The sequence below is a fragment of the Vigna angularis genome, chromosome 11, assembly GCF_016808095.1.
Source record: "Vigna angularis cultivar LongXiaoDou No.4 chromosome 11, ASM1680809v1, whole genome shotgun sequence".
NCBI classification, from domain to species: Eukaryota; Viridiplantae; Streptophyta; class Magnoliopsida; order Fabales; family Fabaceae; genus Vigna; species Vigna angularis.
Window position 1 is genome coordinate 14,840,312 of NC_068980.1, and position 20,596 is coordinate 14,860,907.

At 36.9% G+C, this 20,596-nt stretch overlaps 1 protein-coding gene across 1 annotated transcript; it reads left to right on the forward strand.

Annotated features, from left to right (window-relative positions):
- The first annotated feature begins 3,444 nt into the window (after positions 1 to 3,444).
- On the forward strand, positions 3,445 to 19,093 carry LOC108333951 (protein yippee-like At5g53940). The gene is made up of 5 exons (XM_017569479.2): positions 3,445 to 3,656; positions 4,880 to 4,923; positions 17,937 to 18,045; positions 18,347 to 18,402; positions 18,799 to 19,093. The coding sequence occupies exons 1-5, from the start codon at positions 3,561 to 3,563 to the stop codon at positions 18,881 to 18,883; spliced, it is 390 nt and encodes a 129-aa protein (XP_017424968.1). The 5' UTR covers positions 3,445 to 3,560; the 3' UTR covers positions 18,884 to 19,093.
- The last annotated feature ends 1,503 nt before the right edge of the window (positions 19,094 to 20,596 follow it).

Consider the following 20,596-nt stretch of genomic DNA (forward strand, 5'->3'; position numbering starts at 1 on the left):
ATCCCAAATATATAACAGATATATATATGCAAAGACATCACCAATTTATAATATTAGAAAGCAGTTAAGAGATGTACTTAAAGTATTATAGGATTACAGTCTTCTAGAATTTACTAAGAAATTAAAACTTCAAGCACTAGAGTATTCCAAAATATGTCCAGAATTTGAAACTTAAAACATAACAAGGTTCTTCAAAATGACATAAGAGAACTAAGAGTTCCTAGTGAGTCTAAGCTGCATCATCATCTTCATTTCTCTCCAATGTTGCCTCCAAAGAAACCTCATCTTCCTCTGCTCACATCCAAGTGGATGATCATTGCAAAAGAAAACATATACAACAAGCACATAAACAAGCAAGGGTGAGCTAATTATATAAAAGCATGCATCATATCAAGCACATAACATACCTGAGTTAACTTAAATCAAAGAAGTTTAAGGCATACATCCTAGCATGTTATCTTCTAGACTTGACTCGTCCAGACTTTAGAATGATAGTCGAGCTATGACGGGTCCTGCACTCGTGGTGACTTATGAAACTTGGGTTCCCCACCCTGCCACACTTACGAGGTTAGCCTGTTCCGGGCCTGAGGCATACTGGAAGCCCCCAAGACTAAGACCTCCTGCTACTCCTCACTACATGGATTAATCCCTCTACTTGAGTATGATTAGCCATTGGAGTTTCAGAATGACCCCCAAGACTAAGCTCCGACTTTCATTCTAAAACACTAAGGATCTCACTAAGAGATCCTACACAGATGGAACTTGATTTACAACTTGGATCATACTTTCATCACTTTATAATCATATACTTTCTGCCACAATCAACATATACACAATCTCAACAATATACATTACTCACCACTCACAAATTATAAAAATAACATGTCCACAATTGAATCTAAGTTAATCCATACCAAGAACCAAACCGCTCCAACTAACCCATAACAGCTCATAAAATGCATCAATTTATACATACCTACAAGTAATATAATTATTGATTAACACTCACGTTTCAATATAAGAAACAACTATCCTTACTTTATTTTATATATATATATATATATATATATATATATATATATATATATATATATATATATATATATATATGACACGTACAGTATCTTGTAAATATACATATTTATATTATATTAGAAGCATATCAAACTCTTTCTTCAGGCACCTGTTTTGCTGCAATCAAGGCTACTTTGGATTCTAAATTAATCATAACTAACTGCCGACCGTATAAATCATAAAGTGCAAAATGGATATTGGAGTTATTGTTTGGAAATACCAACGCACCACTAAACTAATATATATATATATATATATATATATATATATATATATATATATATATATATATATATATATATATATATATATATATTTATTTATATATGAATCCTTACTTTAAATTCCAAACGCACAGTGATTGATTTCCTAAAATTATAATTGATTAGAAATTAACACATGATAACTTTATGCATCTACAATACACTTGTTTTATTTTATTTTCATCCTAGTAGAGATCTTTCTTTACCCCAATTGGTCATCGGAGAGGACCCAGATGTCTGAACGCATCAAACGCACCTTCGACGCCAACACATATGACTAGTACAACTGACTGGACCAGCCTAGGGCTGCTCTATGATCAGGGATGTGCCAACTCAGGTTGTTAAGGTTCCTCTATCCTACCAACAAAGAAATGCTCTCAATAATTAACAATTAATTTATTTAAATTATCTACTCTGTTCTTTTATGTTCTAAATCTGAAATGCCTAATTTTAATATTTTCACTTTCTCTCACAGCAACCTCAAACAGTACCTGTACATCTATTTAATACCCATATACATGCAATTACAGAACCCGTACTCCAGACCTTCCAACAAGATCAATTTCAACCAACAAACTCATTCAAAACAGATTAAATTCATCACATCACAACATGCACAATTTCACAGTTTCAGTTATAACACCCAATACAATAAAAGTTATAAAACAGTTTCACAAGAGCACACCAGTTCAACATTCATATGCATATATTTTTATAAAATAAATTCATACAAAAATAATTAGCTCCCCTTACCTGGAAAGCTTAACAGTACCACTCCTAGGAACGCTCTAGCAGTACCTCCTCACAGAGGCGAGTTTGACAGCACCTATAAGCCATTAAAAATTGGTGCAGAGCACATTTCTTAGAGTTGGAAGGGACAGAGAAACTAACGAAAAAGCTACCAGTAACATGCAACTAGCAAGTTGCATGGCTTAGGTTCAAGAACGGTTGAAGAAAAGGAAAAAAAAACACTTACCGGTCGGAATGAAAAAACGTTCGGTTCAAACTGAAGCCCTTGGTGCAGCGAGCGCGGAAACACCTTCAAATCAAAATTTGATCGGTTCAGTGAAGAGAAAATCTAGAGAGAAGGCAGAGAGAATTTTAGGGCAAAGGTTTTAGAGAGAGAAAGAAAGCTGACAAAATGAAGGAATTCTGATTTTTAAAAAACCCCTTCCTAAGATCATGGGTCCTTAGCTTATGAACTGATTGTCTCAACATAAGGCCCAATAGCCTTATTAATTTGAGGCTCTTACATAATATCATGTGTAAAAATAATAATTTTTAATTTGAGAGGAATAGAAAACAAAGAAAATTCAACGTTGAGAAGGGAGAAACATTCAAAACCGTGGATCATGTCAACGAATTACTTTCAATAACCAAATCTAACATCATCATCATGTTAGTAAAAGATTGCCACAACACAAACTTAATCCTAAGTTATTGTCAAGAATAATCACATTAAAGGACCAACGAATTCTTTACCAGTCGCATTTATTTACTTAAAATAATTTTATTTAGTATAAGACGAAGAAGTGTTGTTTGTATATTTCTCAAAATTATATAAAATTATTATAAATTCAAGTATAGAAAATTCTCACGTTTAATTAAAATAAGAAAATTGATTATAAAAAACTACGATTTTAAAATTTGAATGGAAACTTACTCATCAATGTTAAATATATTATTAGTATGATATAATGACCTATTATTTAATTATGAATAATAATACTTTAACAACATCTCTTTAACAACATTTTAACATCATTTACGTATCATTTTGTGATTGGTCTAAAATTACTATATAATCAATAATAATAATCATAAATACTAACATGGACCAGTCACATAATGACATATAAATAATATTAAAATGTTATAAAAAAATGTTCTTAAAATATTATTATCCTTTAATTATTTATCAGTAACCTTCATGAACCAATTGGTAACAAATTTGGAGTCAGAGTACTGAAAACTAAAACTTGCGAGTACGGTGGTCGTAATAGACACCTATTAACTATAAGAGATATTAATTAATTCAGAAAAAATAATATTAATATTAATATTTTTATTTTTATCTTCTAGACCAACACGTGTCCCTTTGAAGAGCAAGTTTCCAGAGAAAGAGGCACTTGGATTGTCGTTTCTGTTCCCATGAACCGCTATGAGCAATAGAAGCAAGTGACGGTGGTGACACAAGAAAACAACAGAGAAAGCAGAAAGAATATGGGTAGATTCTTTGTGATGGAGCTTGAGGGAAGGTCTTATAGATGCAAGTTTTGTAGTACTCACTTGGCCCTTGCAGATGATCTCATTTCAAGGGTACTTTACCAAACCTTATGCTTGCTTTGATTATATTTCTGAATCTGTTTGTGAATGAAGAACACTACCCTTTAGGGCATATTCAATTTTGAGACACAGTTAATCATTTTATGGACGTTTTCATATGTGGAATATGAACACAACTTGCCCCATTGAACTGTAACCGTAGGTTGTACCATGATTGAAGCTGGATCAGAGTATCTGAATTGAGTTAGGTTATTGTTAATATAAGAATTTTGTGTTGGTAGATTTGTTAGTTAAATTTGAGATGGCTTATGCAATTTTGAAATCCGGGTCAGCAACGTATTTTGGGGTGGAGGATGCTTATTGGAATTTTTTGTGTTTTGTTCTTGGCTTATTGTTGTGTTTCTTACTCTATCTGAATGCAAAGTTTGTGCTTTTTTCTGAACTCAGGTTTTCTAGAGAATTACCGTAGTTTTGGATCTTAGCCTTATGTACCCTTTATGAATACTCTTTGCTATTATACTTATCCCCTGTAAGCATTCCCGTTTTGCATCACCTGCTACATCCACTGAAGAATTAAAAAAAAAGGTCAAAATTATACACTGGCTCATATGATTAATGAAAAAGGCCAATAAATAGCCTTTGGATTGAGTGTGGATCGCATAGTTGCTCATCTATTCTTACTGGAAAAGAATTTCAGATGGATACGTTGCCAACAAATCCTGATGGATAATATGCGCTTTGCTGTATGAGTCCTTTATATTATTCAGTTCAATCCTTGTGCTTTGCAAATAGTTGAACTGTGATGAAACGGGTAGTTCTTCCATTAATGATGTACTTTGTAAAATACTCAAGGGGGCCAAATCTGTCTGAATGATGAGTTCAGAAACTATTTATCCAAGGAATATACAGTAGAGGTTCATGTACCAAGTTTTAGGGGGAACTCACAATATACCCTTGTAAATTTGGACTGCTCTCTTGCCTGATTGCTTTTGATACCTTGTATCCTTCTTATTCTGTGGTGGTGTCTTTCCATGATATTCATAAAATCATGTTTCATTCAATTAAATATATACCTCACATATAGTTTGAGATTTGGGAAAAGATAACAAGCTAAATGTATTACTTCTAAAGTAATGCATAATGTCTGTACATCTATTTTTGCTTGGTCTTTGCCAATATAATGCTCTAAGTTTCCAACTGCTTTCATGGATTCTTAAATTACTTCTCATATTAATCTTCTGTGACCCTTCTTTCAGTCGTTTCATTGCCGGAGGGGAAAAGCATACCTATTCAATAACGTGTGAGTATATTTAAGTTTTTCTTGGATAATCCATTGGTGACTAAGAAATTAAAGGTAATGACCGTACTGTGTCGTGTATGATTACTGATAAGCTGACATGCCTGGTACTCATTTTTTATTGCTAGATGAAAATTGCCTGCAACATATTCGGAGTTCTTCTGCATGTTCTGCAAAAGTCAAAGCTCTATTGAAATTGCATTGTGTAATTTACCATGAGTACTAAATTGTTCTATACTTGAAATCCTCCGCTTTTTTTTTACCATATTAACTGGATTTAATGGTAATGCATCCACATCTTTGAAAACAATTTATCATTGAGGCTTTTTGATAGAAACTAAAACTCACGATAGTAGTCAACCAAAACTGTTAGGTACCTGGGTTTGGAACCTAACAATAACGCACTTAGAAGATAGAAAGAACAATGAAAGAATGGGTTTCTGTATTGATATTGAGAACAAAGTACACTGATAACGCTAATGGAGGCCTAATGCCCCTCTTAGCCCTAACGGAGGATTAATCCCCTTCTTCTGGCCAAAGTCCAGATTTACAAAATAATACTCAAAAACTCCCCTCTAACAATGAATAGAACTCTATTTATATAAGATCTCTCATCCCGCCTTTCCTAACTGCTCTCTCACTTTCCCGCCTTTCTTAACTGCTCTCTCATTTCCTCTTCCTTCTATCCTCTTACCTTAGATCCTATCATTACACCCTGCTGCAAAACAACCTTGTCCTCAAGGTTGGAACAACGAAGTTTGAGCCCATAGCATTGTGATATGGTCTTATCATAGGAAGGGAACCCTCTGGCTACTACCTGCTGTCAGAGTGGCTGCAGCGGAATGGTTAGCGTGGAATAACAAACCAAGAGGGTTTTTAATACGAACGTGTGCCTTTTAATTTCTACTCAATTAAACTTACTTAGCAATTAATAATAACAATTAAATAGAGTAAGGTTGAGAGAAATTTGCACAGATGATTTTATCCTGGTTCGGATCTTACCAATCCTACGTCCAGTCGCTTATCTCAAAGCAAGATAAACAATTCACTAATCACAAAACAATTACAAACTACAATCACAAAGATACAATTTGTAAAAGTTTAGAAAACACCTCTCTTGATGCCACAAGAGATGAGACAACACCTCCTTTGAGTCTTCACAAAGGATGAACACCTCCTCCGAATACTTCACGAAGGATGAACACCTCCTCCGAATACTTCACGAAGGATGAACACCTCCTCCGAATACTTCACGAAGGATGATTCTCTTCCGAACACCTCCTTAGACACACCAAGGATGAACCGGCTATTTCCTCTGTCACCGTAGCAGCACTTCACCAGCTCCACAGACAAGAGTTTCACAAGCCGAACAAGAACACACAAGTCTCAAGAAATTCTGAGTATTTGAGCACAAGGGAAGAGTTTCTGTGTTTCTGGTTGTTCCCCTTGAGAGGAAATGAGAGTCTATTTATAGACTCATCCAAAGGCTCTTCCATTTTTCGTTTTCAGCCTTTCTTACTGTGTTAATCGATTAACTTAAGTTGCTAATCGATTAGTCACTAAAAGACAAAACAACGGATAGTCCAACGGCTCAAAAACGGCTAGTTTTTCAAACGGACACTTTGCTAATCGATTAACAGCCCATGCTAATCGATTAGCGCTAATCGATTAATAGCCCTTGTTAATCGATTAGCTACAGTGTTTTGCTACAGTACATTGCTACAGTACATTGCTACAGTAATGTGCTACAGTAATTTTACAAAACACTTTTCTTTTTCTAATCTAAGTCCTTGACACTAAACTACAATTATTACAAAAGCTTTCCATAGCAATACAAGTCTTCATAACATCTTGAATCTTGATTTCTTGACTTGATTTGGACATCATCAAAACTTTATCTTCATCATTTTGCTAACACCTGCAACTTCCTGTCTAGAGGCTTGGGTGGTGGTCGAAATGAGAGACAAAACTTATGGGACCATTTTTGTGTTTGCATTATTTCCTTGAAGGTGAGGAGCTTCTTATTCTTCCCTGAAAAATAACTTCTACCGTTCAACTCTCTTCCCACTATCTTTATACCATTCGGGTTTCTTCCCACTATCTTTATACCGTTCGGCTCTCTTCCCACTATCTTTATACCGTTCAGCTCTCTTTCCCCTATCTTTACACCGTTCGGCTTTCTTCCCCCTATCTTTATACCGTTTGGCTCCTCCCCCTTGCCTTCAACCGTTTGGCTCGTGTTAACAACCCTTGGCAGAGTTGTTGTAAGATCTTCAATTGTGGACAACTCCGTCTACTTCAAGTCTAATTCTGTCTCAGCTCCTTCAGTCTCCTCCTTTTCATCCTCCGCCAACCTAACCATCTGTAGACTCCTTTCTGGGCAATAGTTGCCTGGACCAAACGGTCCCCTGAAACACCTTCCCTGCTCTCTCTGTTTCAGGAATTCTGAGTAAGGCAGTTTCCGGGTGTTCAGTACTAACCCCACATTCTCGGCGGCTCCCCATCGGCCTGGGTGATTTGCTTCGGACCGCTCGGCAACTCTCGATCAGCCTGGGCTATAGCGCATTGCCTCGGACCGCCTAGCAACCCTCGATCAGCCTGGGTTATAACGATTGGCCTCAGACAGTGTCACCTCTCCGCTCGTTCGTCCCCAAGACGACTGGTCTTCAATCCCGCTCCCGTTCCCCACCTTTGCGCCTCCCTGAAACTCCTCAATATCCCTTGCGATCCACATCGCCACCATTAATTCCTGCGGGTTATACGGTCGGACTTGATTCTGGATGTCCTCTTGCAATCCCGCAAGAAAATATCCTAACAGTTGCTCGTCCAGCACCCTCCTCGTTCAACCCGCCAATATTTTGAAGTATTGTACATACTCGTCCACTGTCCCTGTCTGTTTCAATGCTGCCAAACGCTCAACAATGGTTTCAAACCTTATCACCAGGGCTTCCTTCAAACCATCCCATGAACGATTCTTGGCTTTCTCCTTCCAAGCTCTGAACCAGTAGCCAACGCTCCTCTCCATCCTGATATCGATTAGGTACACCTTTTCCTCCTACGATACCCCTTGTAACTCGAAGAATTCCTCTTCCTGTGCGATCCAGCCAGTGGGATCCGCACTGTCAAATGTAGGTAGTTCAACGCGCTTCCTTCAACTGCGTCGAACCTCTCCTCTGTCTTCTTCCGATTCCTCCTTCGAGTTTTCCAATAGTCGTCGTTCGCGTCTTGCATTGATGGAATCACCACTTCCTTTGGAGCTCCTAGGCTAGTTCCTGGTGCGACGTCCTGAAGCTCGTTGGAACGCGAGAGTCATCGCTCGCACCTCCGCTTTCGATTCCTCCACCGTCGACTCAATCACCATCAATCGTCCCTCCATTCTTCTTCTTCACACGCGCTCCGTTTTCTCCTCTCATATAGATCCGACAGGTCAGACCAATTTGTTAGGTACCTGGGTTTGGAACCTAACAAGAACACACTCAGAAGATAGAAAGAACAATGAAAGAATGAGTTTCTGTATTGATATTGAGAACAAAGTACACTGATAGCGCTAATGGAGGCCTAATCCCCCTCTTAGCCCTAACAGAGGCATAATCCCCCTCTTCTGGCCAAAATCCAGATTTATAAAATAATACTCAAAAACTCCCCTCTAACAATGAATAGATGTTAGGTTCCTAAATGGGGAACCTAATCAAGAACTCTCTTCCTCGCAGAAAAGACACTTAAAGAAGGAAACTGAATTCTATTCACACTAAGAATCACTGTACAGAATGGAAACCGAGGCTTAACCCTCTTCACAGGTCAATACCTGTCAACAAATCAATTCATCAAAAAGTCCCTTCTAACTATACAGTCAATCTATTTATACAATCCTCTCCCTTCTACCCTAATCCCCTTTCCCCTTACTCTATATCCTAACAATACACCCCCTGCAGAACAACCTTGTCCTCAAGGTTGGAATCGGGAAGCTTGAGCCGATGGCATTGTGATATGGTCTGATCATAGGAAGGAACCCGCTGCTACTACCTGCACTCAAAAGTTTCACTACTTTTTACATCATCAGTTTCAATTGGGATTCCATGAGCAGTGGCAATAAACTGAATCCCACGTTGTGCAATTGTGCTTGCAGCCATTGCTTCATGTTTTGTACCAATCTCATCAATTACCATAACTTGTGGCATGTGATTTTCAATTGCTTCTATCGATACCTGCAACTTCAAGTCTGGGGGTTTGGGTGGTGGTCGAAATAAGAGACCGAATTTATGGGACGCGCCACTGTCCATCAAAATTAAAGCTCGTTTTCCCTCAATTTCTCCTTGCAATTTCATCTTTTTGGGTTGCGTCAGGCCCCCAGGAGAAAACACAAAAAGCTTCATCTGCATCTGAGCCAACTCTGTCTCTGCCTCTGTTCCATCTTCCTCGTCATCCTCAACCATCATCAACATCCTCAAACTTCTTTTTGGGCATTGATGACCTGGACCGAAAGCCCCTCCACACCTGAAACAACTTTCCTCCTTCCTACGTTTCGCAAACGGTGAGTAGGGTAAATTCCCAGAATTTCTCCCTCTGTTATCGAAGTTTGACTTCGCAAGCCCGCTCGCCTGTGTCACCTCCTTGCATACCGACCCACTATTCTCCGTGGCCTCGTTCGGTTCTGGGTTTGTCGACTGGGTTCAACCCGCGACGCCACCTCGCTCGGTCTACTCCAATTCGTCAGGTTTCTTCCCATTCCTCCTCCTCCGGTCTTCGCTCCTCCGTTAAGTTCCTCCCCATCCCGTGCGATTGGCATCGCGGCCATCAATTCCTGAGGATTGAGAAGACGCACCTTGTTGCGTATCGGTTCTTGCAACCCAGCCTCCACATCCCTTGAGATCCGCTTCACTACCATCACTTCCTGCGAGTCATACGGTTGGACTTGGTTTCGAATGTCCTCTTGCAATCCCGCCAGAAAATATCCTGACAGCTACTCGTCCGGTACCCTCTTCGTTTGTCCTGCCAATTTCTTGAAGTCTCGTACATACTCGTCTACCGTCCCCGTCTGTTTCAACAAACGCTCAACAATTGTTCCAAACCTTATCACCATAGCTTTCTTCAGTCCTTCCCAAGAAGGATTCTTGGCTTTAGCCTTCCAGGCTTGGATCCAATAGCCAGCACTTCCCTCCATGCTACTGTATGTCCGGCGCACCTTTTCTTCCTCTATCACCCCCTAGGTCTCAAAAACTGTCTCCGCCCTAGCAATCCATCCCATAGGATCAAACCCTTCGAAAGTGGGTAATTCTACCCTTGTCCTCCAACTGGGTTGCCCTTCATGGCGTTCACCCCTTGTCTCTCCCACTTCCTCCTCTTGCCTCCTTTTGTTCTCGTTGACGGAGGCTTGGCTGTCGTCCGACTGTTGGCCCTCCTGGTTGCTGGTTCGCCCACTCAACATTTTCATAATTTCTTGCAAATCTTGGCGTATTGCTGCGCAATCTTGGCGTATTGCTGCCATGTTCATTCTCAGTTCGCTGGTCCTCCTCTCCAAGGTATCGTTTCTTCCTTCCATGCCTCCACCCTTTCTTGATTACTTCTTGATCCCTTCTTGATCTAGCAGTCCCCTCCCAAGCGGATCCGGCAGGTCGGACCAATTGTTAGGTTCCTAAATGGGGAACCTAATCAAGAACTCTCTTCCCCGCAGAAAAGACACAGAAAGAAGGAAACTGAATTCTATTCACACTAAGAATCACTGTACAGAATGGAAACCGAGGCTTAACCCTCTTCACAGGTCAATACCTGTCAACAAATCAATTCATCAAAAAGTCCCTTCTAACTATGTAGTCAATCTATTTATACAGTCCTCTCCCTTCTACCCTAATCCCCTTTCCCCTTACTCTATATCCTAACAATAGAACTCTATTTATATAAGATCTCTCATCCCGCCTTTCCTAACTGCTCTCTCATTTTCCCGCCTTTCTTAACTGCTCTCTTATTTCCTCTTCCTTCTATCCTCTTACCTTAGATCCTATCAAAAACTCTAGAAGAAATGCAGCTCAGCACCTTTCATTGCAAAATATTTCTCTTGAAAACCAGAAATTCAAAGTAGAAATAGTAAACTGTCCCAAACTATATCAAAATCAATCACAGAGGAATGGAGTAAACTGAAAATGAAAAGAAGAAAGTAGAAAAGGAATAGATGCTAAGGACTAAAGCATATTTGTCCTTCTGGCCCTTCCCCCTTTGATTTCTCTCATCATTATCCTTATGATTCTCTATTTCTCTCCCCCCTAACTCTATCGCCAGCTGTCTAGTCTGTTTGGCATCTAGCTCTTCCATGAGATATCTGCACTCTTTGACTTCATTACATTTCCGTTCTCCTTCCATTTTTTGCTTCTTATCTCTCTACTGACAGACCTGTTCTACTTTTCCCACCTTTTCTGTACATGGGTCAATAGCCCTCACATTTCAACTTATTGCACTGCATTAGTTATAATTTAAAAGAGGAGTGCCAGTGCCAGCAGCCACACACTCTAACATACTTTCTACTGGTCCTGGGTTAAAACTATACAATTATCGATAGTTCATGAATAAGATGTGGAACATACAAAATATATGAATTTCTAATAAATTTAAACCAATGGAAGAGAATGTGTACAATAGAGCTTATTCTCAATGAAATAAATAGTTTGAAAGAGGGTTGAATGGAACTTGAAAAACACTTCGAAAAACTTTGCACAACACGATATCTATTAGACACCAATCAGGTGTTGGCTAATAGTTTTGGAATATCTTCAGAAATATTTTCACAAAGGAGGGCTTGTACACGACTAATAGAAAATAAACACTATGTTTTATACTTATTCACCTTGGGCCACATCTAACACTCCTTACCAACTGTAAAAGATTCCACTAAATAGTAAAGGTTTCAAGTATTCACTATTACTTCTAACTCAGTCACTCCTAAGTAACCCTTTATCTTCCCATTAGATAAAGAACCAGTACACTATGCTACTCTTGTACAAAAGGATTTACAAGTTTAGCCCTTTCTCTAAGTCATTTAGCAAACTATCTTTAAACTTAGCACTAGAAGCTTGTGAATCTCTTTTCAAGCAATGTTTCGTGTATATTGTGTATAGAGCATTAATTGTTTTTACACAGTTTCATTTCTATTTACAGATGTCGTAAAAAGGACCGTAGTAGCTTGCATGCTTTTCTTGTCTTTTGTGTCAGTATTTTACAGAACATGGTTGACCTTTTGCTGATAACATTTGTTGTTATACTCAACATGATTAGCATGGAACACCTTTATCACATTCTCTTCCGTGTTTCTCACAGTACCAAATTTAGAAAAATGTAGGTCCGTTGTGTCAAAGTCATCTTCGGGATGTCACTGAACTTGCATGACTTTTAGATGTTCTTTGCATTACGATTGTGTCTTGTAATATCATGTGTTAGCTTTGTCTACTTGTGTCTTGTACCAAGCTTTGTCTACTCTTTGAGAAGCGTTTGTTCTCTTCGCTTGCATTTAGACTTCTTCTGACGCTTCATGCATGTCTTCATGTAGTGCTTCTCTTGACTTCGTTTGCTAGTCCTTGTCTAGTGCTTCTCTTGACTTAGACTACATTTCGAGTGCATCTGGTGCTTCATGTAGATTCTGTCTACTCTTGGCAAATGTCCGACACTTCATGTAGATTGTCTCTACTCTTCTTTGTAGACTTCCATCTCTGGTCTACTCTTTCCTTGAAAACTTTGTCTAAACTTCTTATGCATGTTTTTAGTGCTTAGACTTAGTCTAGTCTTTGGTCTTATAGACTTATATCACCTGTTTCACACTAAATAAAAATGTTAGACACAACAAAACATAGTATTATTTGTTATCATCATAATCATCATGGCAAGACTCTGAGGCTTATACTTTTATCGAATCATATGAAAACTTGTCTATGCCTTAATTAACATTTCAAAATTATAAATTCCAACATTTTAACATATACAAATTTCACTATCTTTTAGATTTTTTTATTTTTTTTTTGCATAGAATTTGGCATTACAAAATAAGTTTTAAATTTATGTTTTGAAAGAATTCAACTGGGTAATATGATTAGCAAAACATGTTTTAAGGCATTGAAAGCCTTCAAGGTCTTTATGTGAGTTCAAACCTTGTATAGTTTTATTGCTTGGTAAAATTGAACCACTAGAGCAATTTTCATGTTTTGAATTCTAGTATTGTCCTTTTATTGGAAAATCATGTACATGTTTGAATGCATTGAAAATGCTTGAAAATCCATGTGGCCGATTACCTATTAACAGGTCTCTCTACTGACAGACCTGTTCTACTTTTCTCTCCTTTTCTGTACATGGGTCAATAGCCCTCACATTTCAACTTATTGCACTGCATTAGTTATAATTTTAAAAAAAGGAGTGTCAGTACCAGCAGCCACACAGTTTCTACTGGTCCTGAGTTAAAACTTATTTAAAACTACACAATTATCAATAGTTCATGAATAAGATGTGGAACACACAAAATATATAAATTTCTAATAAATTTAAACCAATGGAAGAGAATGTGTACAATAGAGCTTATTCTCGGTGAAATAAATGGTTTGAAAGAGGGTTGAATGGAACTTGAAAAACTTTTCACAACACGATATCTATTAGACACCAATCAGGTGTTGGCTAATAGTTTTGGAATATGTTCAGAAATATTTTCACAAAGGAGGGCTTGTACAGAGTAATAGAAAATAAACACTATGTTTTATACTTATTCACCTTGGGCCACATCTAATACTCCTTACCAACTGTAAAAGATTCCACTAAATAGTAAAGGTTTCAAGTATTATGATAGGATATAATATGATAGGTTATAATGGGTAATGGGTGCAGAAATGAGGAAACAATTTAGGAATTAGTTGTTAGTTTGGTTAGTTGGTTGGGGGAGCCTTTATAAGAAGGCAGGGAGCTCTTGTGTCAGGGTACTTTTGGATAATCTTGTAGATTGAGCTTTGGCTCTTTGTGAAGGAGAACTTCCTCTTAAATGGTGGCAATACACCTGGGAAGCTTGTTGTTTCCCATAGCAGGTGGCCATTCACAGGATAAATGATGGAGACATATGCCTCTTCATATGTGGATCTTCTGAACCAACTTGGAGTAAAATTTTGTGGGTCTACATTTGAGTAGTTTATTGCTGCAATTGCATGACAACAAGGGATGCCACTGATCATCTACTTTGTAGCTACATTATTCACTGTCCAAGTCCACTGTAAACTTGTTCCCAATTACTGAAACGTGTCTAACCTCAAACATCTTTTGTGCAGATCAGCTGAAAGAAATAAAGGACATGAACATTAATAAAAAATGGACATGAACATAAATGAGAATTGGATATAAACATAAACGAGATTACGTTGGGATCCAATATCTTGATAAATTTGATTCCTTGCCAAGTCTCTTTTTAATCTTTGGACAAATAGAGAAATCCATAGATGCCACATTGGTTTTGTTCGTGGCTCATCATTTCATGAGATAAAGTCTGATTTCCTCCAATATGGTGATAATGGATTTTCCTCTAGCATGAACAATAAAACGATTGAAAGCTTCACTCATGTGAACTGAGATCTTGACCAATACCTATTTCTGGAAAAGTAAGGAAAATGGGTTACCATACATGAGTTTCGTTAATGTGCATGTAAGGAAAAAAGTGTACCTCGGGGGAATAGTTATGAGGTATTTATATGCTTCTACATTGACTTCTCTAATATTGAGCATTTCTCTCTCCCAAGCCTGGGGTAGGTGCTTGTGGCAGCCCTTCACATTAGATTCTTCAATGTCTAACCAGAAAACATTTTCCTAAAGTTTGCATACAGGTGCCTCATGCAAAATCTTTGTTCTGTCCCAGGCAAAAGTTCCTAGATAGCTGACACCAACCCCTATCCACATCAATTTACTATTCAGACATACATCAATCAATTACAATGCATGAAGTCAAAACTAATCAAAGTACTACATGTACCTTTTGCTGGTCAGACATCCACGTGCATGACCCACAGACTTCATTACCCCTAAGGTCTTCAACCAATAACTTTAAAAACCACATCCAAGTGTCATTGTTCTCGACTTCAATTACTGCATATGCTAGTTGTAACATCTGCTCATTTGGATCCCTAGCAACAACAGTAAGCAACTCTCCCTTATACTAACCTTTCAAAAAATACCCATCTAAACCGATAATGGGCCTACAACTCACAAAACTATCCTTACAAGCTTTCAGACAAACATAAAATCTTTGGAAGATTGGGTCACCATTATCACTGTCTACTTTAACCTTAACTATAGACCTTGGGTTACACCTCAACAACTTATGTGCATAGTCATAAATCCTTCTAAACTGTTCTTTAAAGTCACCTTCAAGTTGACTTGAGACCATTAACTTTGCCCTTTGTGCTTTAGAAATTGAAAACATTGGTATTCCATTTCCTTAATGCTTTAGAACATATCTCATTCACCCTTAAATTAGGATTGTCTTGTAAAGACCTATCTAATTTCTCACTCAACCACTTACTATTCATCATTTTAATGTTAAATTGCCTTATGCAAGTATGGGTACCCACTATTTTCCTTAATTGCTAAATTTTGTGTGATGGCAAAAACTCAAAGTAAGCTACTCATAGACACTTACGTTGGCCACCATGCATCTCACCCTTACCCTACGTTTATATTTTTCACAAAATTTAGAGCTCTTCCAGCATGAACAACATAACTTCTAATGGTCTCCTTGAACTCATCCTTATCTGTAAATGTAGTCCCAACTTGTCATTTGTAATCTGCCATTGACTTTTGTTTTCCATATGCAGGAAAGGGAAAATGACTTGGTCTATCCTCACTGTCATCCTCCTCACTTGCACTGTTTTCTAGAGTTAACGACAATTCAGAATCCCATTCATCATCTAACAAGCCCTACCATGTCCTTTTGGTTCAATATCACTCTCTCCAGCCTTATATTCTTCATCGCTCTCTTGTACCTTCGATCTAATACCAACATCTTCTACCTCCTCCACGTACTCATCACCACTAAGATGATCCATATGTGCTTCATCCTCATTGTCCAGTTCAATTTCTTCCTCACTGTCCATTCCACCATCTGTCTTCACCTCCACTCCACCATATGTCTTCACCTCCACTCCACCATCTGTCTCCACCTCCACTCCACCCTTTGTCTCCAGCAACTCAACCTCACTGACCAACTCACCCTCAGTCACCAACTAAGCATCATTCTTCAAGTCCACCTTAGTCTCTGTGTGCATCCCCACTTTAGCACAGTCAATTGTTCCTTCCTTTACCTCCTTTTGCACTTCAACTTCATCCTCCACATTTCCTTCATCACCATCCTCAACATGCGTCAAATCTCCAACCTCACTATCCTCACCACTCTCTAAAGGTCCTTGACAAAGATAAAGAATTTGATTGACATCATTTTCTACAACCTTTGCTCGTCCACGCCATGTACAACAAACAAGTTAACTTTCCCTAAATATTTTGCACGTTGATCATATTCATTGCACCTGATGATACAACTTATAAAAAATATCCTGTATACTGTAAAATAATTCTTTTACTTCAAGGTACCCCACATCCTTAAGGACACCTAGTATTTCATAAACAACTCCATTTATCAAGGTCAATGTCCAAATAAGCTATCTCCTCATCTATATACTTAAAGGGCACCTCTTTTATCAAGGTCCCACCACGGTGGACCACTACCTCAAACCTTTAATGGGACCAGTATAAACCCCCAAAATGCCTATCTTGCAAATGGAAATCGAACCACTAAATTAATTTAAAGTAACACCTATGGGACCAGTATAAACCCCCAAAATGCGACAAATTTTACCATACTTAAACCTCTAAAACGCAACAACTTTAATCATATTTAAATCCAAACCGACAACAAATTACAAAACAATTACAGATTCAACATTTAACCAAACAATAACACATAATTACAAAATTTTTACCACCAAAATCATACCCAATCAAACAAAATAATACATTTAACAAAATTAACATATTCAACACCAAATTAAACCCTAACACCTAAAACCAACAAGAACAACATCAGGTTAAGAACACTTACCTGACCTACGATCTTCCAATTGCAAGTTCAACGAACCATGAACCCAATTTGAAGACCAATTTCACCAGATTCTTCAATCCCAATTTCCTTTAATCTGAACTTTAACTTTTCTATGTCAATATTTAACATTTACACGTCAATTGACCTGAGCTTGCCACATAATCAATAACTAGACAGGTCATTAACTATTGGCTAAAGTAAACATTACACCGTTAGCATTTTTAATGTCGTCAGCAAAAAGGACTAACTTGAACTATTTTTACAACTAGGAGGACCACTTTGAATACAACTAATAAAATTAGGGACCAAAATTTGTATTAAGCATATAATGATAGAAAACTCTTACAATGGGAAGATCACAAAGACTATTCTAGACAAAGACTATTCTAGACTCCTAAGTACAACTCATAGAGTGTACTAGACTCCTTGGTACAAGACAAGGTAATTGATTCCAAATGCACTACTTATTACTTATTTCAACAATTATAATTATTGTTTCCTTTTGTTTAGTGAATAGAATCTTCCTAATAGTTCATATTATTATATTTCAGTTTTTAGCTTATACAGATCAGGAATTATATTTAATTGTCATTTGGAACTGTAATGTAATATTTGTTATTTATAGAAAAGAATACAATAGAAGAAGGCAAGCAGCCAAAAATAATTTGACAGAGAAGACGCATAATTTGGCACTGTTTTACTGTGTTCTTATTTGACATGTTATTTTCTTACTAACAACTTTATGTCTAACCTGCTCTCTTTGGTCAGATGAAATTTATAAACCTACTTGCTGTTTGCATTATAAATAAATAAAGTTTGGGGATATTTAGTTTGACATTATTAGTTGAAAATACCGCTAGACCTGAATAATCTATACTGATGATGTGTTTGCTTATGTTTCGGGACTATGATCCAGTGTCAACTTCACACTCGGAGCACCAGAAGAAAGGATGATGCTTTCAGGATTGCATACTGTGGCAGATATCTTTTGCTGTTGTTGTGGTCAAATAATTGGCTGGAAATACGTAATACTCTTCTCTTCCCCTCTCTGGATTTCACGTAATCAGGAATCAGTGGCCCAGAATTTTTAATACATATAGAGATAGTTTCATGACAACACACCATCACTCTAAAATGAATTTTACAATGTTATCTACTTATAAATTATGGCTGATATGAGATAGTGATTGTAATAGTCGACAAACTGAATCATTTTGTTTGTGATTGGTTGATGGTATATATAATATTATCTATCAACCCTCGTTGTTTAGTTCAAGCTGGTTGTTAGCTTGTCACGACTTTTTAACATTTACTATTTTCTTTCAGGAATCTGCACACGAGAAGAGTCAAAAGTATAAAGAAGGGAAGTTTGTTCTTGAAAGGTACTAACATGTAAATTTATAAGTTAAATATGGTTTTAGACATTGACAAAAAATTATAATTAGTTTTTGTTTGAAACTTTAATACATTTTGATTTTCAAACTTTAAAATTAATAAATATAATCCTTTTGATTTAATTATATTAAATTTTTAAATTTAAACGTGTTAAAAACATTTACAATATCAATTTTTTTTATGTAATTGGATTAAAAAGATTATATTAGTTTATTTTTAGAATTTTTAAAAATTTAGATCAAAATGTATCAAGGACTAAATATATATCTTTAATATATATTTTTGCATTGGCTTTTGTTTATTGGTTAAGGGAATTTGGTTGCACTTTTTTTTTGTTACGGTGTTTATACTAACTTGGGTCATTGTGTGTGTGAATACAACAGAGGAAGGATAGTTGATGAAGTTGAGTTCTCTACTGAATTCTATATCGATAGTCGTGTCTGCGTGAGTGATGGTGACGAGGCTTAAAAAGACATGCTGCTGGACTTGTTCTGTATATGATGAACAATAAAGGTGACCCTTGGAAAAATGTTCAAGATCAGGGAAGTTTTTTTTGTTTTTTTTTTTAATTTATTTATTTGCGTGTGGTATATGAAATGAGAGTTGCCAATGGTGTATGAATTGTGGAGAAAGAAAAAGATGAAACATTGAAATGGTAGTTTTAGATTTGCCGCAAAATACTTGGAATGAACCTCTCATTATAGACCTATTAAAAAATATTATATTTTAGTAATGTACCTGTTTGAATTTTTCTCTGAAGAAAAAGATTAGCATAATGATTAAAAAGATAAGAAACTAGATTATAAAAAAATAGTTGAGGAGTGAACATCAAAATTCATTATAAGAAAGAGAGAGAAAAAAAAATCCAAACTTAAAATCAAATAGTTGTAATTTAAATTAACACTCTATTAAGTAAATGTCCCTTAATATATTTGTAAAATAAGTTGGATGGAGGTTGACATAAGTGAGATTTAAATCAGTTAACTTTATAAAAATTTTCAAGAAACTTATAATTGATTCAATTTGAATTTAATTACATTTAAAAAAAATTAAACTAATATAGACGTGCGTGTGTGTGTATATATATATATATATATATTACTAACTTTAATTTATTTTTAAATATAGATTTTTGAAATAACATTTGGAAGAGGTAATGTAACATCCCAAAAATACAGTAAACACCATATAATAGAATTAATTACATTTAATGATAAGTCAAATCAATCTTAAATTAAACAAGAACACAGGTTCTGGCCGAACGGTCTTACACTAAGCGAGTTACAAAATGACGAGAAGTACATTAAGCTAACCTGACCGAACGGTTTACAAAACAACAATACCAAACGGTTAATTCAGGAAAAAGGAAAGGCGATCGTTCTAAGACAACTCGCTAGAATAACTACTAAACAAGTAACCGAACGGTCTACTGTTCGGCCTTCACTTCCACATCAATGAGATTTTCTTCCTCTAGTATTCCTTCTTCCAGTGTCTCCTCCAGTAACGCATCACCATCTGCTCACATCCACACAGATGATCATTGCAAAGACAAGACGGACGTACAGATACAGGACAACAGAAAGAAAATACAGGGTAAGCTTATTTAATTTAATTCAAGTAATAACATGCATTTCTCAACCTATCAAACACATCAAATATATTCCAATATACAATTCAATCAATTCCTGATACTAGACTGACTGTCCGGACTATATGAATTTTGTGTAGCTACGACGTTCGTGCACTCGGTGATATAGTAACTGGAATTTTCATCAGCTACCACCCGAGGTTAGTCCGTTTCGTCCAAGTTACATTTATGAACTAGGACCTGTTGCCGTTCCCACACATGACATACTCCCCTCTACTTGAGGACGAGCACTCACGGAACATCAGGATGAACCGCCAGCTAAGCTTTGTCCACATTCATACTTTACAAATCTCAACTTTCATCCAAGAGTCGTTCCTTCCTGGAACGCTCGTTCAACATCAACAATCGTTTATTCATCTCATAAACTGTTCATCATTTATATTCTTTCAATTTAATATCATTTTCGTCATCCATTTCAAGTGCATAAAATAACGAGCGTTCAGCCCTCTTCATAACGAGGACAAACGTTAGGAACGAGACCGAGAAATCCTCCGTTCCAAAACAGAATAAAACCGATTACAGTGAACACCGTA

Coding starts and splice junctions, on each gene's coding strand:
- LOC108333951 (XM_017569479.2), top strand. CDS start 3,561: ATGGGTAGATTCTTTGTGATGGAGCTTGAGGGAAGGTCTTATAGATGC. Junction 18,046..18,346: donor AAATAATTGGCTGGAAATAC/GTAATACTCTTC, acceptor ATTTTCTTTCAG/GAATCTGCACACGAGAAGAG. Junction 18,403..18,798: donor GGGAAGTTTGTTCTTGAAAG/GTACTAACATGT, acceptor TGAATACAACAG/AGGAAGGATAGTTGATGAAG.